Source organism: Triturus cristatus, chromosome 3_2, assembly GCF_964204655.1.
Source record: "Triturus cristatus chromosome 3_2, aTriCri1.1, whole genome shotgun sequence".
Lineage (NCBI taxonomy): Eukaryota > Metazoa > Chordata > Amphibia > Caudata > Salamandridae > Triturus > Triturus cristatus.
In genome coordinates, this window is record NC_140584.1 from 683,381,223 (window position 1) to 683,403,542 (window position 22,320).

General features: G+C 43.9%; 1 protein-coding gene across 9 annotated transcripts in view; it reads left to right on the forward strand.

The window, feature by feature from the left end:
* Positions 1–22,320, forward strand: part of TBCCD1 (TBCC domain containing 1) — a 281,536-nt gene that overhangs the window by 30,044 nt on the left and 229,172 nt on the right. Inside the window, exon 1 of one of the 9 annotated variants that reach the window (XM_085648718.1) lies at positions 213–445. The exons of 7 other annotated variants lie outside the window; for them this stretch is intronic. In XM_085648718.1, the coding sequence (XP_085504844.1) occupies positions 395–445 (51 nt within the window). In that variant the 5' untranslated portion in view covers positions 213–394. Of the gene's footprint in view, positions 1–212; positions 451–22,320 lie in introns of those variants that run through there. One more of the 9 variants, XM_085648717.1, reaches the window with a different exon arrangement.

Here is a 22,320-nt window from a genome sequence, read left to right on the forward strand (position 1 = left end):
ACTTACATTACACAAGTACAAATTCTGTTTTTGTGGCCACAGGGAGATTAATTGTTTGCCCAGAATCACAGGATGTTGAGCCAGTGCCAAGACTCGAACCCGGTTCCTCAGATCCATAGTTTTCATGTGCACGGTTTTCATGTGCTCTTGGCTGCTAGACTGTCCCTGACTCTATGATCTCCTCCCAGGCGTCCTCTGCAGCTCGCCTCTATTTTGTGCTGGGTTTCTTTCACTGGTGGCGGGTCCTGTCACTGTTTATGAAGCTGATGCTGTAGAGGGGTCGCTACTGCCGGCCCGAGCTCTGTCATCATGCCCCGGTATACCTTACCAGCTCCTCCACCCTACTCCCGACCGCTGGTTCGATGCCCCTCAGCGTAGACCCAACCCTCGGGCCATGGACACCAGCGACCTGTTTACGAGCTGCAAGAGGGGCGACGTCTTTCGGGTGCGGTGAGCGGGGCTTTATATGTGGGGCTGGGTTCGGCTGAGGTGCAAGTTCCTGTTTACCATTGGTCTTCACCCTAGAGATAGGCCAGCCAATATGTTTACAGAGGAAGCCGAGCCGAGGGCCTGCCTTGGCTCTAAGAGCCCATGCTCGAGCTCAGCTCTGAAAGTATTTGGCATGTAAATCATGCAATTCACTTGTAAAAATATGACATCCCTTCGAAGTTCGAACTATTTAACACGGTGAAGCATTTCACCCAAGTACATGAAATACATCACCACTTTCCTGCAACCTCTGCACAGCTCTCTAGATATAGGCTTCAGACTCCCTTACATAAACAACAGGATGCCACACTGCAGGAGATGAATCAACTGATTACACGCCCAAAAGGAGATTCAGCTGTGAATTGATAGAAAGTCCAAAGTGAAACATAATACGGAAATAAAGAGCAGAGCGCCAGCGAAATTGCGGGCTATGCTATTCTGCCTCGATGTGGTCACATATTTAACCAGGCTCTTCCTCGGCGGCTTACATCTTTCATTTCACTGCGTTTCCATAGGCTTTTTTCAAATGTTTTCCCCCGGCTGCTTTCCCTCCCATTCCAACCACCTCTGTCGCTTCATTCTTGTTTCCAAATAAAGCAGCCAGTAATCTCCTGCTCCAACTGCTAATGCAGGAGGTGCTGGCCCCTTCGGCAGCTCTCCAGTTAACGCTCCAAGCAGTCCTGCCAAGTATCACGCATCAGGGGTTAGACTAACACAATTCAGTGCGGTGGTCTGCATCACTGCACTGAAATGCGAAGTCACGCATTTGAGCGGCTCCTCAGCTGTCACGTCGCCGGGAGCGCTAGTTTACCTTTATTGACTGGATTTAGGCAGCGCGTGGTTACCTATGGTGCACGCAGGTCCCTGCAGGCTTGGGGGGCTGCCTCAGTTCTTGCACAGTAGCTGCTCTTAGGATGTACCACTATTAAATTTTTAAATGGACAGGTACGTGCGCCGTGGCATGTGATGTAATCAGGAGTCAGTGCCCAGCCAATGAATGGTTACTACAGAGAGAGTGCGCACTGCAAGAGTGCGAGTTTCAGCAATCAGAGCATGCACACTGCGGCAGCTGAAGTTTTAATAAGTTTTGGCGGGGGCAGTCTGAATCACAGAAGCCGCGTTAAGGTGCAGTTGGAGCCCAGAGCTGATGATATATGACCAACCATCCAGAAGAATTATGATTCCCGGGCATTTCCATTCATTGTCATCAGCCGGGTGGTGGTTCTAGTCAGAGCTGTAACGTTGCAGCAAGTCGCGCCGGCCTCACCAAATTGGTCCGCTCGCGGCCTGGAGTTCAAAGTGATGTAATGCATTATCATGCCATTATTATTGATTGCCAATGCCAGGGTTGGAGCCAGGGGGCCCAGTTGGCGCAGTCTGGCTGAAAGGAAGGATGCTCTGACACACGTGTCAAACTAGCCAGCCTGTTCGATACAGTGAGCGTCAGCACTGATACCACAGCTAAATGGCAGCACTTGAGTGTAACGTATGTCAGAATTCTCTGCAGCACTGAGCCCCTGACAGATGACAGTATGATCATCTCAGAAAGGGGCAGTAGGTTAGTCCTTTTCAGGTATTTTGTAGCAGTTTCAATATCTTTTTAGAGCTTCTCATTGTTTGACAGTGTGTAATTTCTGATATTTATTTCTGTCAATGCACTTCATTGCTTGGTTTGACTTGCGAAAAAGTGTAATTTCAAGTGTTACACATGTTCTTGTTGAATGTCACTTCTAAGTACACTGAAATCATGAAACTCTGACACATAAAACGTCTGACAACTTGGCAGCTATGAGTAAGTGCCTGAGACAAGTTGACAGTATAATCTCCTACCTGTACTTTCTATGCTATAAAATTTGCTTTTGTTAGGCTAGTGCACCGTCATGAATGATCAGATCAATGAGATCATATTCAGACCAGCTGCAGTGCCAGCCTGCCCTCTTTAACTTATAACGGCAGTCTGTCTCCAGGTAGTGCCCTTCCATTTCTGGTGCTTTTCAGCGGTTTGAAGTTCTTCTTAGAGTTTCTTGTTGTTCAAATGAGTGTAATTTTTGCTATTTATATGTTACCCATGTCTTCATTACTTGATTTTGCTCTCGAGAAAGTGTCACTCATAGTCATTGAAATGTCACTCGTAATTACACTGAAATTATGAAAATGTCACTCGCAGCAATCTGAAACGTTGGCAGCTATGTCCAAGTCTGGCATCAAGGGCATATCCATTCATAAGCAGGGACGCCAGGTAACTGCTCCTGCTAACAGCTCCTCTTACCTATCTCACGTGGCCCTGCCGCCTCCTACCTATTTGCTCTCAGTGCTATCTCAGGGGTCAACAGTGGGCACTGCCAACACTCTGAGAGCTGCACTGGTACCGGTCCTGATTTCAGCTACATCACAGTGAAAACTGCCCTAGCTGCACTGTACTCTCACTGAGTTCCTTGCACTAAACAACCTCGCAGTGGGCGCTGCTCTCACTACAATAAAAACCATCGCTTCTCCCCAATCCTATGTTGTCTTTTCTCTCACTTTAATTGCCCCACTCTTTCTCTTGTATTTCTCCTCCTGTCTTTCGTACGCTCCTCTCTTTCTATTACACACCTGTCCTGCAGACAACGCCCCCCCTGCTCTAACAATGTCTGCCTTTCTCTTCCCCTGTGCACCTCAAATACTGCAGAGCATGCATGTTAATTTGCACAAACGTACACAAACCTCTTTGTAGGCTCCACTTTTTATAAATGTAATTAATTTTTATCAATAATTTAATGTATTAATCTCCAGACCACTTCTAAGAGCTCAAATATCACGTTTAATGCCAAATCTACTGCCACACTTATAATCATTGCCACACAGTCCATCGCAGTAATGTGGGATAATATAATGCATGGCTAAACACTAATAAAGTCCCAAAGGCGAGACCAATTGCATTGCAAATGCTTCTTTTTATCTGGTGCTAAGCCTGGTAAATCAGAGCATTCAGGCCTCCAGGTGTGGACCTGAATTGTCCAAATGTTACTGATTAAACATACTTCACAGGTGCGCTGTATAAGCTAAGGCATTGTATTTAAAGGGCATTCCTTATGACTGTTCTGTGTGTGCCGTGCACTGGGCTTTGCCAGGGACAATTTTATAGTGGACTAAGGCCTTAACATTCCGATGTGCATGCTGTGTATTTTACTTAAGTGGAAAGGCCTTAAGCTGTAAATAGCATGTGTGCAAGTCCTGTTCATACCCTATCCCTATACAGTGTTCATGAGCACTTTCTTTACATAAGGGTCAAGTCTTTTGTTTTACACTCTAAAAAGTAGACGTTATACTATAAATTGAGCACATTGCATACAGGTCTTGGCCTAAAATGTAATATAAACAGGGCTTTCCTGAGATGTAGTATAAACAGGATATGGTCTGCGGTCATGATTTTCTTTTTCTACAAAAACAAGGTTCAACCCGTAATAATGCCTTATATATCACACACACAGGCCATGGCCAATAGCATACAAGGCATGCCCTGTGATAGTATTTTGCGTGCAGTTTTTCACTGGGCATTTCCTTCTGCCATGCAGTAACATAGAGGCCCTTGTATATTACCTGTGGCCATTCCTTTGCACAGCATGCACAAGGCTTGGGTGAGTGCATGGCCTGCAACTGGACTTGTGCACAGTTTTTAGAAGGTATAGGTTGCAGTCATGCTTGATACATAGTACACGCAGTACATGATCTTCTACCATGTCTTGAACAGAATATGGTCTGCTGACAAGTATTAAATGTACTACTCGCAGTCCATGGCCACATGTGCTGTATATGCCCACTACCGACTCATGCGCACAGATATAATCGTGTTTGCCTAGTGCAGATTTGTAATGTTCAGCTTAAGCATCATTTGCCCAGTGAAGCTGCTTAATACACCGTTTTAGTTCATTTGTTCATGTAACTTATAGACCTGTCTGCATGTGCAAGTTATAGCACACAGGTAAAGCCTTATATGTCAGATATGGCAATATATGCCCAATATATAGCAGTTACGTGCAGTTCCAACATCATAAGGTCAGACACAGCCTGATATTTCCGGTGTAACTTAAAAATGCTCGGTTTAGACCAATTAAGATATAGATAGCCCTGTATGCTCTGGCACCCCACCCCCATTTGCAGTTTTATGGTATCCACATTTGCTCATATAATAACTTAATGTGCTCCACTGTAATACTATATACTTAGATGTAGCTCCCATGCATAGGTATAGCTCTGTGTGCAAAGGGTAGACTCCTATATGGCGGTATAGCCAGATGATCTTGTTGCAGCCCAGATTTTGTGAGAATACCTCCATATTCTTAGTTATATTTCCATATGCAGTGTATAGTTACCTATGGTTTATTTTAGGACTGCCGGGTATAACCCTGATGATCTATCCAGCCCACATTTAAAAAGGTGTAGTTCCATATGCACAGATAGATATGGTCTCATATGTACAGGCATAATCTTGTATGATCAGATATTTTGGCGCCATCCTCTATGCCAAAAGGTTTTGGATGCTGTAGTGTTTTTGAAAGGACTGTGCAAAGGTGACATTTTCTCTGCCCTTCCCTTTTAAGGTCCCAATTTCAGCCTAAAGAAAGGGATTGCTTCAGATATTTCCAAGCAGCAACATGGTTCTTCCACAGCAAGGAAGAACAAGTAGAGGAAGAGTGCAAGAGGCAGAGCTCAGCAGTCCGCTGTTTCCATGGTCACCACTAGGATTTCCACTGATGTTTACCTCTGAAGGGTAGGAGGAAGACAGGGGTTCTTAAAGAGCAGTTGGATGGTGGCTTAGTGGACTAATGCGTCCAATGTAGGGGCCTGTGTTTGACCTTGTGGTCACAGGTTCAAATCACGGCGGGTCCACTCAGCCTTTCATCCGTCTGAGGTCGATAAAATGAGTACCATTGAGTTGGGGAACAATAAACATCTGTTATTCAGCTCCAAGATACCCATGGGTGAACGTGTGCTTTACAAATACACGTCATGAGGCTGACAAGGGATTTGCAGGGTTTAGAAACTGCGAATGGGCACAAGCAAAAGTTTACAGAACTACCAAGACAAAGGAGAGAGCTGTAAGAAATTGTTTTTATAGAAGAGCCCGATGTATGCTAAAGTGCTTCAGATGAAGGTGAAGGGACAATTAAACTAGCTGCAGAGGAGAACAGGGCTTTTACAAGTACTGTTTTCTTAGTGGAGAAGAAAGTTCAAGGTTGGCTTTCTGTGATTAAATCTATGGGACCTAATGAGATTGTGGAGAACAGGTATTTCAGGATAGTAGTTATCTGTCTCTTAAGGCACTTACTGTAGTAGGGGGATTGGGTGGTGAAGTTGGATCTAAAGGAAAACTTCTTGTCGATCCCATATACAGAATAGGGTGAGATGGGCAGGCCATTATTTACATTAGTTTACCTTACATTTGCTTCAGCTCATTTGTGGTTTGTATTTTTTTTTAGACCAGTGGAAGCTTTTATAAGGGAAAGGGTTGTGCGGATGATCATGTTTCTAGACAATTTCTTGCTCATGTCCCAAATCAGTTGCAGAATCATTTGAGGTTGGTGAGAGATTTGCGGGAGAAACGAGGGTTTGTCATAAATCAAAAGAAAACGTTTTTGCAGCCAGACAGTGTGTTGGAGTTTTTAAGAGTGCCAGTTGAATACACTGAGAATGGTTTTGATTCTTATGGGGCGAAAGGTGATGATGATCAAATCAGAACCGAAAAGTATGTTGGGCAAGGATGTGGTCTTATTAGTGATGTTGGCTTAAGTGAAGTATTTTTGCTTCAGCAGTTCAGGCAATATTTCTTGGTCCATTGCATTACAGGACTTTTCAGAACTTGAAACCAGACAGTTATTTCTATATTTGCTTAAATGTTTCCTTTAAGCTGTCTGGTAAGGAATCTAAGTACGGTAAACCAATGTTTTAAGAAATGGGCTATATTCTAGCCAGTTAGTGTTATGTTGTATAGACCCTTTAATAATAGTGATCATATGAAGTGTTTATATAATTTACCTTTAATATGTCACTGAAGGAAATAATAAGATAGGTTCTCTTAGCATGTTTTCACTCTAATTTGACTTTAGCCAATGTTCTTGTGAATGATTTTATTGAAAATATGGATTTTTATTGTGCCAATTGTAATTTTTATTAATTAGACAAAATGTAAACATAAAAGAAAAGCAGTTTCATGAAAGATCTGTGGTTAGAAGATCAGGTAAGTTTGTCTGGAGAAACAAGAGAGCAATTAGTATGATGGCTGGAAGTGTGGAAGGGTCAAGCAATTTTCTGTTCAGTCCAGATTTTTTGTTTAAACTAGATGCAAGTCTTTACTGTTCGGGTGCTCGCATCCGTCAAGTGGAGACAGGGGCAGGTGAACCATGGAGGCAAAAAAATGTTGTATCAATTGCCTATAGTTGAAGGAAATTTTTTTTCTGATGTTTGCGAGAACATTATAAGTGTGTGTCAAGAGTCCAGTATATATATATAGGTTAATTGATGGGCGTCTCCGTGCCCATTGTTACGAGGCCGCCCTGTAGGGTTGAGGGCTCCTGTGATCGGAGGCTGCTTGTGAAAATTTGAATCTGGAGCATGACCCACTTGACGCTGCATACCTAACCAGGGAATGCTAACATAGCAAAGTTGCAGCGAAAAAGGAAGGGATTCAGAATGAGGAACTCAGTGAAAAGAAAGTGTTTCAGAATGAGAAATTCCCCGTTTTGATCGTGCCGGAGCAAGGCATTGTCACAGGCTACTGGAAACATTAAGCATCTGCGAAGGGAATAACGATCACCTGACTGAGAACTAAAAGCTAAGTTAACTTTGCCTTCACTGTTTAAACGAACTTTGTAACTCAAGTTAATCTAGGAACCATTATGATTCCAGTTGTGAAACATTACTATAAGTGTGAGGCATTGTGGGAACTGTATTCTAAAATGCCAGTCACGTGACTTTTTGAGTTTTAAAAGGTGCGCATTCACGCATGGGACATTGTTTGTTTCTCCTCCTGTGACCAAGGCATACTGCTGAAACGCGTAAGGATTATGGGGAATATTCAGCGCTACCTTACCTGTGATTAAACGCCTTTCACTCCGACAATGGGCCTCGCTGTTGTTCTTTGAGGTTAATTGATGGGCGTCTCCGTGCCCATTGTTACGAGGCCGCCCTGTAGGGTTGAGGGCTCCTGTGATCGGAGGCTGCTTGTGAAAAAAAAAATATATATAGTTGCCAGAGCGAGTACTAACCTGAGAGCCACGCCATTGCCGACGCACTAACGCCGCCACCGCCAAGAGTCTAGCGGGGACAACACCAAGCACCATCCTCCGCGTCGCCGCCCCGGGACTGCAACTCCCGGCAGCCTCAGCGGCGGCGCGTCCAGCTGACGCGGTGCAAGCGCCAGGAGGCGCCATAAACCGCAGAGAGACCCGCTTCGCGGGACGCGCGCGGGACTGCGCCGGGCTAAGCCCGGGCAAAGGGCGGGCCCTCTGTGGCCCTCAGTGGACGGAAGAGGCCGGGCTGGGCCATCCCCCTTGAGTCCACATACGAAACAGGTAACTACTCTAAGCATGGGTAAACGTACCACGAAAACTACATGCACTGTTACTGCCGCCCCTGTCGATTCGTCCACATCAATAGATGCACTGTTGGCTAATGCTCTCACTATGGTCACAAATGAGATCGCTGACACTGAACGTAGAATGTCTTTTGGATTCCCCACCACTACTACTACTGTGCCATGTTCACAATCACCTAAGGCTGTATCCAACCCGGACCTCCCCCTCTCCCCCATAGTAACAGTTGTTAAAACAAATAGTAACGTGGACACTCTAAGTATGACCACTGGAAAATCAAGTTTGCGGACTATTGTTGTAACAGACTGTCAGGCGGAGCCAGCACTAGACAAAACGCCACGCTCCAACAAACCTGTAAGAGAGAAACGTAAGAGAGGCCCAGTGAAATGTATAGTAAATAAAAGGAAACAACTAGGTCGATGCAGAAATCAACCAACGCCACAGAGTTTGTGGAACAAAGATAAAGCCAAAGATTGTGAAATAGTAACATCAAGTGCCATTGAGGACTCACTACTCTCCTCATCTCCTTTGGATGAAGGACCCGAGAGACCTACTACTCTCACACAAAGATTAGAGTCTCCAACTGCGGACAAAAGTATTTGTAGAGTCTCTATGTCATCCAAGGAGAGTAGCGTTAATACAGTCAGTACCCAGACTGAGGCCACCGATCAAAACTCTTTACTCAAATTCAATGGCAACCTGATAGAAACAATTGTTGATACTATTTTTAAACAAGTTCAAATTCAAATAGTCAAACAATTTAATACTGTTTTTAAGAGACTGGACAAAATCGAAAACCTTGTTAAAAAAGAGGAAATAAAAAGGAAAGGATCTATTAGCTTAGACGTTGTTCGAGGTGATAAAATTATGAGTAAATTAGAAACTTTATGTAAGGATCTAAGGGAGGGGAATCAGAATGTCGCCATTGATTCCAGCCGTGTAAATATGCAAGGCCTTACTGTTGATAAAATTGTGTCACCTAACAGTACCTCTGCTAACATTTTACCTACATTGTCCACGGGCCCTGATCATGACCCCCCTGGTCTAGAAGGAACAGTAACTGGTACCTCTATCCCGGATGCCAAGACCCCGCTAGCCTCCCGAACAGATAGGATAGGTATTACTCTGGATGACATAAGTACTGGCGGAGGCCCATTAGTAAGAAACAGATCTGCTAATAATTTAGGGCAGTTCCTCAACTTACCCCCAGAATCTTGCCCATATGTTTTAGTGTTAGCTGGCGTACCTGCTCTAAAAGAAGGCCAAAGTGAGTCATGGGTACAACTACATAATAAATGCATTAATTGGCTGACAAAACATAAAGGGGCAAGATGGAACATATCAAATGAAATCATACTAACTCGTAGGGTAAGTTGGGTGGGGCCACAACAGAAAAATATTAGCGGGGATTGTATAGTGATTAACTTTAGACATCCGAACTTTGTGAAATATTTTATGGACACACGTAACATCTATGCCAGTACATCCACTACAATAAGCCTTCACCCTTTGGGCTATTTTTATAGGCCCCCCCACAGACCAATTCAGACAGCCTCTTACACCATCCCTATAGCTAATAGATTCTCCGCCTTATCGGACTTAGAAAGTTTAGACTGACAACCATCAACACCTCCCATTACAGTGGATAAGGTTGTTAGTACAGTGCCTATGGATACGGTCAACTCTATACGCATCAATAAATCTTGTCCAGATAGATTAGTCCAACCACATGTAGCTTGTTCAGACTGTCCCATTATTCCTACTTCCTTTACCATTAGTCCATCAACTGACACCCTAAGCTTCATTAGTTGGAATATTGCAGGGCTTCCAGGTAAGATGAAAATCAAAGAATGGGTTACCTGGATAAGTAACTTTGATGTGGTAATGTTACAGGAAACATGGTGTACATCTACCCAATTGTTGGAGGGTTTCTTTTGCCACAATCTTATTGTACCAACCCCTGCTTTGGGACGTCCAAGTGGCGGTCTATCTATCTGGGCAAAAATTTCTAAGGATACGAAAATTGAACCTCTAAATGTGGTTAGTAAAAATCTGGTAGCCGTTAAATATGTTGCAAGGTTAAAGATTTGTTTTATAAATTTCTATAATAATGATTTTGTCAACCATCCTAACCCCACCTTTTTAGAACTGTTTAAGTTTATCGATGATGTTGTGGATGGTGAAAAATACGGGTTATTCGATGGTATTTGTGTTGGCGGAGACTTTAATGCTCATATTTATACTACATCTCCGCCCTGTAGACGAGGCTCGGAATTATTGGATCTTTTACAAAGTAGAGATCTAGATGATGTCATGGGCCATTTTGGAATTGATGAGGGAAAGGTACCGGCCCCCACGTATATTGGTCGTGGTTCTTCAACCACGATTGATTATATGTTTACCTCTTCCCCCCCTTAGTGAAGTGTTAATTAAATCTAAGGTTGTCAGTAGCCCATACAGTGACCATCTACCATTAGTAATTCATCTTAAATCTATTAAAAAGCCTGTAGGTCTATGTGAGGTCGGAGTTCAAAATATTAATGTATCCACTGATAGACTAAGAATCATCTGGAGAGGGATTAATAATCGAGAGATCTTGACCAATGTAATTAAGAATAATCCCCTGTTGATTTCCAACTGCCTAACATTTGGTGGCCCTGATATTACTAGATCCTTTTGTGATCTATGTGCAGAAATAAAAAGGGCTATTTCCAGACCGGTAATAGAACATAATACAAACACTCAAAGATGGTTTGATACCAATTGTTCCAGGACTAATAGAGAACTTAGGAAAGCTCTTGAAGCTAAACCCCGAGATATTTCCCTTGTCAGTTCATTACGTTTTAAATATAAACAGGTTTTAAAAACCAGAACTGAAGAGCTCCTAATAAACCATTGGGATAATCTCACCAAAACAACTGCCCTAAAAGACACCACCGGCTTCTGGAAAGAAGTAAAAAGTTTGAGAGCCCTGGGTAGTAACATCACCCCGATAAATTGTAATATCACAGGTGATTCATGGGTCAGCCATTTTTCTAAGCTCTATGCTACAGCTGGGAATTCTTCTGAGGACACTTTCCCAGATGATACCGTAGTCATTACACTAGAGGAGGTGGAGGAAGCCATCGCAAATAGTGCTGGCAACAAGGCCCCCGGCCCGGATGGTCTGTCCATCGACCAGATAAAATCAAATACATGGTTCTGGGCCCCCCTACTTTGTAATCTTTTTAATAATTTAGGTAAGGAATCTATCCCTCCCACATGGTCTTGTAGTACCATTGTGCCTATTTTTAAAAAGGGAAATAGGATGGACCCGGGGTGTTATCGTCCAATATCTTTGATCGACAACACCCTGAAGGTCCTTGGTAGTGTCTTGTTTGACAAAATAAGCACCTGGGCAGACGAAAACTCCATTATCCACCGTTGCCAGCTTGGCTTTCGGAGCAAGCTTGGGACGGTGGAACAATGTCTAAACCTTAACCTCATAATGGCCAAATACACGAGAGCTAAACGATCTCCTCTGTATTTTCGCTTCATGGACCTAAGTTCAGCGTTTGATTTCGTTAATCGCTCTCGCTTGTGGTCCATTCTTTTAAATTATGGTTTAGACGAACCCCTAGTTCACTTTCTGGCCAATCTTCATCGTAACTTGAAAGCCCGAGTCCGTTTAAATAATGATGGTGAGGTTTCAAATGAGATTTTAATTGGCAAGGGGGTAAGACAGGGCTGTGTCTTGGCCCCCTTTCTTTTTATCTTATACATCAATGAATTAACTCATTCCCTGTGCAATTTGACAAAGGACGTTCCAATTATCAATAAGAAACCTATCCCGGCGTTACTCTACGCTGATGATGCGGTCCTTATGGGCCGCACTCCGAATGCTCTGCGTATTTTAATAACGGGATTCGTTAATTATATGTCCGATCTTGGGCTGTGCACTAACTTTAACAAATCGTTTATCATGACTTGCGGCCCTAAAAATTATAAAATCCCAAAGATTGTGATAGGTCCAAACATCCTAAAAAGCACATGCACTTTCCCCTATCTGGGTCTCTTATTCTCTAATAGTGGTTCGTGGCAACCACACGTGGCGATGGGGAGAAATAAACTCTCAAAATCGATTAATTCTATCACCTCCCTACGCCAACCGCGCCAGGCAGATGTGGTTCTTAGCCTATTACAAATTTATCGAACCCAATGTCTCCCAACTGGCACATATGGTGCAGAAGTTTGGGGGTTTTCAAACTGTAAACCAATACAGAGCGAAGAGAACAGATTCTGTCGAAAAATCCTGGGGGGAGTTATTAGTGCACCGACCTTTGTTTGTCACAATGAATTAAAATTAAAATATGTTGAGGATTTTATTAGAGCGAGACCTGCATTATTTTGGCTAAGGATATGGCAAAACTCGGCAGCTTCATTGACTCGTGAGATTATTTTAGACTGTCTGAAAAGTGATAATGTAGCCCTAATCCCATGGATTAATGCGGTAGAGAGCAGCCTTAAGAGCGTCAATTACGGTTACCTGTTCACATATCCGGATAGGATTGACGCCTCTCATAAAAATTTGGTGAGAAGAGCACTCTATCAACATTACCAGAATGAAAGGGAAAGAGCAGTTTTTGTGAAACAATCCACAGTCGACTATTTATCAATCCAGGAATCTCATATTGAATCCCCGATGTCCCCCCAGCCTTATTTATGTAAAAAACTGGGCAGATGGACCAGATGTTTATTATTTAGATTCAGGGACAGGAGCATTATAAATCTCATCTGCTTTCCACTGGGTTATATTAAAAATTTGGAAAAACTACATTGTCCTTGTGACCACGGTGGAACCCAGAGTATGCCCCATTTTATCTTCGGCTGTGGATTTTATATGAAATTCACAAGACATTATCTAATACCATACTGTAAGAAATATGATTTGCTTAGCCACAACCTTGCCTATAGACACTTTTTAATGCTAGGATCTGATGAATTAATTTTTAGAGTTAGTAGCTTTCTTAAAGCCATTGTATGCTCACGCAGGTCGTTGAAAATTGATTAGCTCTGTTTAAACATTCACTTTGCACTTTAAAACATGTCTTGTCGGAATTTAATACATTATTCAGCTTTATTATTACAAATTTATAAGCCAACTTTCTAAGTATAAACCTCATTTACTGTTGTACGATGGCTTATTTTGCACAGCCCAGTTAGTAGGTTTTTGTGTTTTCATTGCTGTCTTTTTATAAATTATATTCTTATATGTAATGTCTGACGGCCCAAAATTGTAGTTTTTGATGTGTATTTTAAAATGTTTGTTTATGTGCTTTTATGGATGGTTTGTGAAATCCGAATAAAGTCTATTTGAATTTGAATTTGAATATATATATATAGATATATATATATATATATTCACTGAAAAAACCATAGGTTTCACACACGTTATAGTTAGGAATTAGCATTTAAAAAACCTTGCAGGGGGAGGAGCCAAGATGGCGACCGGAGCAGTCGCTTGAGCGCCCGGCTCCGTCGGCCCTTGGCCTCGGACTATCATCCTGATTCCTATCCTTGCCGATTTTCGAGGTGCAACGCGTGCGACGACGCGCTGACTGCGCCGCCGCTTTCCCGAAGTCTTAGCCCGCCCGGATGCCGGAGTTTTTGGTGCCTTTGTTCCCCGCCCTGGACCCTTGCTCTACTGTGGCCTCGGCCGGCCCCCTGGAATCGTTGCAGTCACCGGACCCGCTGGTGCAAATCTGAGCCCGAGGTCCCGATCCCGCCTCACGCCACGCACGGTCGCCAGAAGAGCCGGGAGAGAGACGCCCGGACACCTCCTGTACCCTGCATCTGATGGGCTGGAGCCAGAGGGTAAGCCCCGGTGTGGCGGGTCTCCTACCCCGCTCTGTGGACCACGCTGTAGAAGGCTGCAGACCCCCTTCTTCTATGGTCTAGTCGGCTGCAAAGAGAGCCTGAGGGAGGGGAAGAGACTGCTGGCTTTCACCTGTTGCGGCGCAGACCTGTTGGGAATTGCCTCCTTGTCACGATCCCCCCCCTGGCCACGGTACCGTTCAACGGTAAAACATGGCGCTGATTGCCTGCTCGCTGCTGGGGGGTGATGCTCCGGTCTCGCCCGCTGCCCGCTTCGCCCTCCCTCTACCAGACTCCAGCTCCCCAGTGCCGTCCCGGATTGCTGCCGTTGGGGGGACGCAGCTTCCGCTGACATACGGCTCCGTTCTGGCTGCCCTGCGGGACTTTCGTCTGCAATTGTGTGTCGGCTTGCAAACGCTGAGTGAGCGGTTCGACTCTACACTGTCTGCTGCGGGCCGTGAGCGCCCCGTTTGTGATCAACAAGACGTGAGTCTGCCAGTGCTGTGGTCCTCCTGCGGGGAAGCAACGACTGGGTATAACGGTGCTACACTGGTGTCTGCATTTGGCTTTCCCGGCGCTCAGGATCAATCGCTCTCCTGCTCAATGGCAGATACTTTGTTTCCCCGGTCATTGCTGCCTGCTTTGTTGTTGCCTGCCTCACCGTGGCCGCAGGAGTTTCCAGCTGAACTACACCTGGCGACCTCGAGGAACTGTTCACGGTGGCCTACGACTCCTTTTATGTGGAACTCATGTACTTTACAAGCCAGGTCTGGATTTTATATGGTGTGCAAGGGGACCTCAATAGATGATCGGCGGCCATTTTGTGACTCTACTTCTCCATCTTCTCCCAAGTGGCCATATTGTCTTTGTCTGTTCGGGATGCGGGGCATTCACGAGGGGGCGGGTCTAATCGTACGCCCGCGATCGGGCCAGGGCTAGATTACTTTCTATCATCATGGCTTCACGGCCGGGCTGGACTGGGACTGGAATTGTCTACTTATGTTGTGCGCACTCGTCGCGATTTGTCTGCCTTCATTTCCGTGGTGTTACATGCTATCTTCCCACGACCGCCTTTGGGTGTAGTGGGGTTTCAGTGTGTGGAGGCTTGGTTGGCCGGTGGTGTCGGGCGCTCCTGAGGATACGTGGGCTCCTCCCCGCCTCCTTTCTTCTTTCTTCTCTTAGTTTCTTTACTCTATTCCTACTTTCTCTCTCGTCTATATTTCGGGTTCATTGGGCGACAGGCACTATGCTGGGGGGGGGGGTAGGCCATAGCCTCCGCATTGGTGTAGGGTGGGGGGGTAATTTACTGTTTCTTTTTTAGTTCTATGGGCCTCTTTCTTTCATGTCTCTGCGCTATACTTGTTTCGATTCGGGGTCCGGGTGTGGGGTGGATTGAGTGGGGGCGGCTTTTAGGGGGTGCGTATTTACTACTGTGATGATCCTGTTATCTAATGGCATCGCCTTACTGTATGAGATTTTCTATGGCTGTTTTAATGATGCTGCTGCTCTCCAGTGTATGAAGCCGACTTGCGGACTCGAATCTCCTTGTTTCTATCCTTTACTGACTTTTTTCCCGATAAATTTTTTTTTGAAAACCTTAAAATTAACCTTCACTTCTCCTTCCCCCGGTGTCAAGGATCCCTCCAGTGTATGAATCCTGAATCGTTGCTAATCTTGACCTTGACGCACAGGGGATGTATTGTTTGTCTCTGTGCTCAACCGTATTGTGGCCGGCCTGATGGTTGTAGGCCCGTATTTGTTCTTTTACTATGCACAAATAAAGGTTTTAAAAAAAAAAAAAAAAAAAAAACCTTGCAAATTCACTTAAAAAACCATAGGTTTCACACATGTTATAATTAGCTGGACATTTCACTCGTGAAAAACCATTGAAATTCCCCCGTTATAGTTAGTGCAGGCAACTATAACTCACGCGACCGCAATCCTCTGCTGATGACGTCAGATATTACATCACTGTATTTAGACACTTATTTACCCATGTCTTCTTCCATTAATTTTTAGCTATACATATATTACAAATATTCTTTTTTCAGAAAGACACATATGTCATCAGTGATGTAATATCTGACGTCATCAGCAGAGGATTGCGGTCGCGTGAGTTATAGTTGCCTGCACTAACTATAACGGGGGAATTTCAATGGTTTTTCACGAGTGAAATGTCCAGCTAACTATAACATGTGTGAAACCTATGGTTTTTTAAGTGAATTTGCAAGGTTTTTTAAATGCGAATTCCTAACTATAACGTGTACGCGTAGTCGCGGAATCGGTACGCGAAGTTCGCGTAATTTTTCGGTTTATGCCGTGCGCGTACGCTACGCGCATTCCGCGATTTTTCGAAAAAAAATTACAAATAATTTTTGCCCTTGGGGGTCCTTCTGGGACCCCCTGACAAAGGCTAGGGGGTCAGGAACTGTCCACCCTGCCCCCTTTTCACGTTCTCCACCTTTGTTTTTCACCCCCTCAGAGTGCGAGAGACAAAATGGCGGCCGACACTTCCTGGTTTCGACCGATTCGAATGTTTACTAAGATCTAACAACCAATCAGAATCGCGCTCGCGCACGGCGGCGTGCGCGTACGGTAAGCTTACGGTACGCGCTCGGAGCGCGCCTATACACGAGACCTTCAAAAGGCACATCCCTGACCTGAGGGCTACCTCTCTGCCAAATTTCAAGTAATTCTGTTCAGCCGTTCGGGCTGTAGCTCGGACTAAAGGTCCTATGGAAAAATGCATGGGGAAAACGCGTATATATATATATATATATATTATCTACTGGCATAGTTAGGACCGCGTTTCCATAGGAAATCCGCAACATTCTATTTGGAATAACTTTGGCGCCGGTCGACGAATTCAAAATAGGAGGGGCGCTACGCTCCGCTCCTACCCTGAAAGTCTCGGGCGGATTCGTCAAGCGGGGGCTGAGAAAAAAGGGGGGTCCCAAAACGCGTTTTTCCCATGCATTTTTCCATAGGACCTTTAGACACAGCTACAGCCCGAACGGCTGAACAGAGTTACTTGAAATTTGGCAGAGAGGTAGTCCTCAGGTCAAGGAAGTGCCTTTTATAGGTCTGGTGTAAATCTGTTCAGTAGTTCCTGAGAAAATAGCATTTAAATCAATATATATATCTGAGCCAGCTTACGGTGCGCTTACCGTGCGCTTACGGTAAGCTTACCGTACGCGTACGGTGACGTGCGCGAGCGCGATTCTGATTGGCTGTTAGATCTTAGTAAACATTCGAATCGGTCGAAACCAGGAAGTGTCGGCCGCCATTTTCTCTCTCGCACTCTGAAGGGAGTGGAGGAAAAACAAAGTCCGAAAACAGTAAAAGCGGCTTGATAGACAGCTCCCAACCACCCAGTCATTGTTATGGTGTCCCCAAAGAACCCAAAAGGCAAAAAATTTAAATTTTTTTATTTTCGAAAAATCGCCGATTACGCTTACCGTACGCGTACGGTAAAAAAAAATAAAAAAATAAAACAATATCCAAGTTTTCCTCACCCCGTGTGCAAAAGGTGCATGGCATATATTTTTTTTAAAGACAATCTGTAGATAACCATTAACAACGATGTGCCTAATACGGCCTCCGTGTGCGGACGGTGCGCGAAGCGCATCGTGCGTACATGGCCCATTTAGCGTAACGTGGGCATGCGGTGCGCATAGCGCACCGCGTGCCCACCGTGCGTGCACGGCACTAACTGCGTAAAGTGGGCGCGCGGTGCGCGAAGCGCACCATGCGCGCACGGAACGAACTGCGTAAAGTGGGCGCGCACGCCACGAACGGCGTAAAGTAACTTAGCATTTAAAAAACCGTACAAATTCACTGAAAAAACCATAGGTTTCACACACGTTATAGTTAGGAATTAGCATTTAAAAAACCTTGCAAATTGACTGAAAAAACCATAGGTTTCACACAAGTTATAGTTAGCGGACATTTTACTGATAAAAAACCATTGAAATTCCACGTTATAGTTAGTGCAGGCAACTATAACTCACGCGACCGCAATCCTCTGCTGATGACATATGTGTCTTTATGAAAAAAAAATATTTGTAATATATGTATAGCTAAAATTTAATGGAAGAAGACATGGGCAAATAAGTGTCTAAACACAGTATTAGCATCAGCAGAGGATTGCGGTCGCGTGAGTTATAGTTGCCTGCACTAACTATAACGTGGAATTTCAATGGTTTTTTATCAGTAAAATGTCCGCTAACTATAACTTGTGTGAAACCTATGGTTTTTTCAGTGAATTTGCAAGGTTTTTTAAATGCTAATTCCTAACTATAACGTGTGTGAAACCTATGGTTTTTTCAGTGAATATATATATATATAGATATAGATAGATAGATAGATAGATACATAGATATAGATATAGATATATATATGTCTATATATATATATATATATATATATATAATATATTACCTACTGGCGGTCGCCAGTAGGTAGTTATAGTTAGGACCTAGTTACTATAGGAAAATGGCAACATTCTATTCGCAATAACTTTGGCGCTGATTGACGAATCTTTGCGAAATTTTCAAAACTAATTCTTTGTTGAGATCAGCTCCTATGTTGAAAGATTGGGGGTGATTCGTCAAGGGGGGGGCCGAGAAAAAAGGGGGGTTCCCAAAACGTGTTTTCTCCATGTTAATTTCCATAGGAAACTTTAGATAAGGCTACAGGTCGAACGGGTGAACGGAATTACCTCAAATTTGGCAGGGAGAAGGGTCTTGGTCTAGAAAGCACGCTTTTGTTTATTTGGTGTAAATTTGTTCAGTAGTTTTTGAGAAATATCGAAATGTACAGATATCGATATTTGGGAATTCTGGCATCTGATTGGCTGAGGCTTTACGAGCACGAGCTTGTTTCTGATTGCCTGCGAGCGGTGCAAGCGGTTGCAACTAGGAAGTGTTGGATGCCATTTTGTGATTCCGTTGAAGCGAATAAGGTGAAAAAAGGGGGGGAAAGTGGGAAATAAGAGGGTAGGAGCACTGTAACCTCTGTGGGGTGTTTAGGGTGTGCTATAGAGGGGGTGCAAAGCAAAGTATTTACCCCTACCGGTGTGTAAGTGGTGGGCTATGGAAATTAAGTGAGGTATTGGGTAGAGTCTGATGCGGGTAAGGTGAGCTGGTGCGGGACTCGGGGATTAAAGCGTGAGCCCAAATTGTGTGTCTTATGCTGTGAAGTCATGTGCCGTGGCCGCTGCACTACAGTTGTAGAAGTAGTGTCCGGATGTGTTTATAACTACTAGGATGAACTACTCACCCATACTGATATGAAAGTCCTGGGGTACGGAATACATGTGAGGTATTGTCTAGAGTCTCATGTTGCTAAGCTGAGCTGCTGCCGGAGTCGGCGATTAAAGCGTGAGCCCAAACTGTGTGTCATATGCTGTGAAGTCATGTGCTCTGGCCGCTGTGCCACATCTAAGCAAGTAGTGTCAGCATGTAGTTATAGGTACTTGAATGAACTTTTGTTTAGAACATTGTAGCTTGTGTATGGTGCTTAGGTGGTGTTGTATAGGGAGTGCGAAGGTAAATCAATATGGTATTTGTGGAGCGCAAACTACTCACCCCTACGGGTGAGTAGAGCTGAGGATCAAAGCGAGAGGTCTGTGCTGCAAAGTGAGATGGTCTGGCCGCTGCGCCACAGCTGTGTGGAGAATACATTTTGGTGATGGTGCGGGAAATGGCGTTATATGGCCCTAAAATAGGGGGCCTAAGTTGTAAGGTATAGGGTGGCTCTAAAAAGAGCCCTTGTGTTCATTAGTTAGAGCTACATATAAGTGCGGATGCACAGCTTCAAGTTATTCAGGGAAACTTGGTTTCCCTGATCTGTGAAGTGTACTCCATCACTTCTGTATATATCTGCCATACAAAACGTATGTTGTTGTTGTATATGGACCCCATTTTGTGGTCTCTGAGGTATGAAGAGACAGCTTTGTTGACTTTTTTCCGAGATTTTTCAATCTGAGGACAAAATTGTTTGGACCATTTCCACTTCTGTCTTTGGCATATATTGGAATATACAAAGACAGTTTGAGGCAAAAGTAACATCAATTGTCCAAAGGTGTCCTTCATAAGCATTTCCAAATCTACCCCAGTCAATGTGCCTAGGTCGTTTCCACCACAGTGCACAAGCATGAGGTCAGGGTGTTGGAGATGCAAACAGGTTTTAACCAAAGGCAACAATTGGTGCCACTTCAATCCTCTCTGTCCAAACCATTTAATGTCCACATTTTGTAAACCTAGCTCTAAGTCAATACGTCTCTGTTCTGCATACCTCTTGCACCAGAAAACATAGCTATGTCCTACGATCCACACTAGCATTTTGAAGGTATGGCTGGAAGGTATGGAAAGATGTCTGTAGCTCATGTAGTTCCTTCGTAGAATAAGAGATATGTTTAAAGATGGGGAACTAGTTTCTTTTCGCATACAAAACGGTACCTGATTGGGAGATGAAAAGCATTGTTTTTTAAAAGTAGGGTGCACATTCGTTTTGTAGAAAAGTATGTTTGTGATTGGTTAAGAAAAAGCAGTTTGCACGTACATATTATAGTACATATTATAGGATAATATTTGTTCAACTAAACCACACCTGCTACTTGCATTTGGAAGGCACTGTTCGAACTTAAAACAATCGTGAACTTTTAACCTGCACGTGCCGTTAAATGTTCGAGAAAATGTTGCAAAAAAATATCGTTAGGTTTAAAAAAATTGATGAACTTTTAACCTCCATGTGTTGTAGAATGTTCTAGAAAGTGTGTTGATAGAATACGTTGCATTTCTGACTACGATGTTTACTTGAATATTAAAAAAACAATTTATATGGAAAAGTAGAAAGACAGTAATAGAGAGAATTTTTGAAAGCTAAAAGAATCAAGGAACTATTGTAATTTGTTCTTGATTACCTACTGGCAGTCGCCAGTAGGTAGTTATCACTGTTAACGGTCTGAAAGTGCGGTGTTGCTCAGAGTGGCATAGTGGTGATACGATATGGTGCTACACTCGGGTATGAAACCGAGAGTCTAAACCGTGAGGTCATTCCTGTAAAGTGATGTGGTCTGGTGTTTGTAGCATACGTGTGCAAGTAGCGTTAGTAGGCGTTTATACCATACAGGGAGTGGGAAGCGAACTACTGACCGCTACTGTGTGTTGATAGTATACCGGAAGCGGGAAGCGAAGTAGTTACGCCTACCAATGTGAAGACTTGGGGATGAAACCGAGCTGATTGCTCTAAAGTGATGGGCGGTGTAGGATACTTGTGGAAGAAGTGTTAGTTTATGTTTATACAATATAGGGAGTGGGAAGCGAAAGTCTTACCCCTACCGGTGTCAAGACTCGTGGATGAAACTATGAGCTCATTGCTGTAAAGTCATGTGCTCTGTGTAGTATTCCATTGTAAGTCATAGTAGAATGTTAGTATGTAATTCTACTAGAATCTAACAGGCATATTATCAAGGAACGGCGTTAAAATTATCGCCGCTTCAGCGGCAGAAAACTGCCGCTACAACGGCGATAATGGGCTTGATAATATTCCGTAGAGAATTCCAATAGAAGCCCATGTTAACACGAGAACATGTGCTTCTATTGGAATTCTCCACGGCATATTATCAAGCCCATTATCGCCGTTTTAGCGTTAGTTTCCTGCCGCTAAAGCGACGATAATTTTAACGCCGTTCCTTGATAATACGGCCCTCAGTATGTAATGTTAGAATGTAGGGCTGTCATGAGGGGAACCTTGCGGAGTTTGTACACGGTGCTGCATTAGACGGTTGCTTTGCTATCTGCTCCTTTTGGTGGTTGTTTCAGGTGTCTTGTTTTCTTGTAATAAATCTACTTATTGGATTCACTGTTGTCTGCCTCTTCACTACATAAATTTTGCGACGATTGGGAGAAGGCAAAAAGAAGGCACCACTCAGCAATACTTCAAAATTGCTTGCGTTGTGCTGAAGACCCGTTTTGTTCGTGTAGCTGTTTCTACTCATGCCAGGGTTGTCGGCTCATTGAACTATGTCATCAGACTTCTGGTAGGATTTATATTTTTAGATTTTGCGCTTCGCCTGCTTCTTCACTACATTCTGGTCGCTGTACTACACGTGTGTAAGTAGTGTTAGTATGCGTTTATACTAACAAATGCATCATGGAAGCAGGGAGGGCGATCTCTCAGGCGCAGCTCATACAATGTCCCGGGGTGTGCATTCGCTGGACATTTGTGTTTGCTATTAGTGGGTGGTGCATGGTCTCCACCCTGTGATAGTAAATACTTGTTCGACTACTTGAAGCGAGAGGAGGAAAACCTAATATCGCTGTAATAGTGGTGATGCGGATGGTAAAAATGAAGAGAAAAGAACAAAACAAAAAAAAAAGCGGGGTCTCACCCGTTGTTT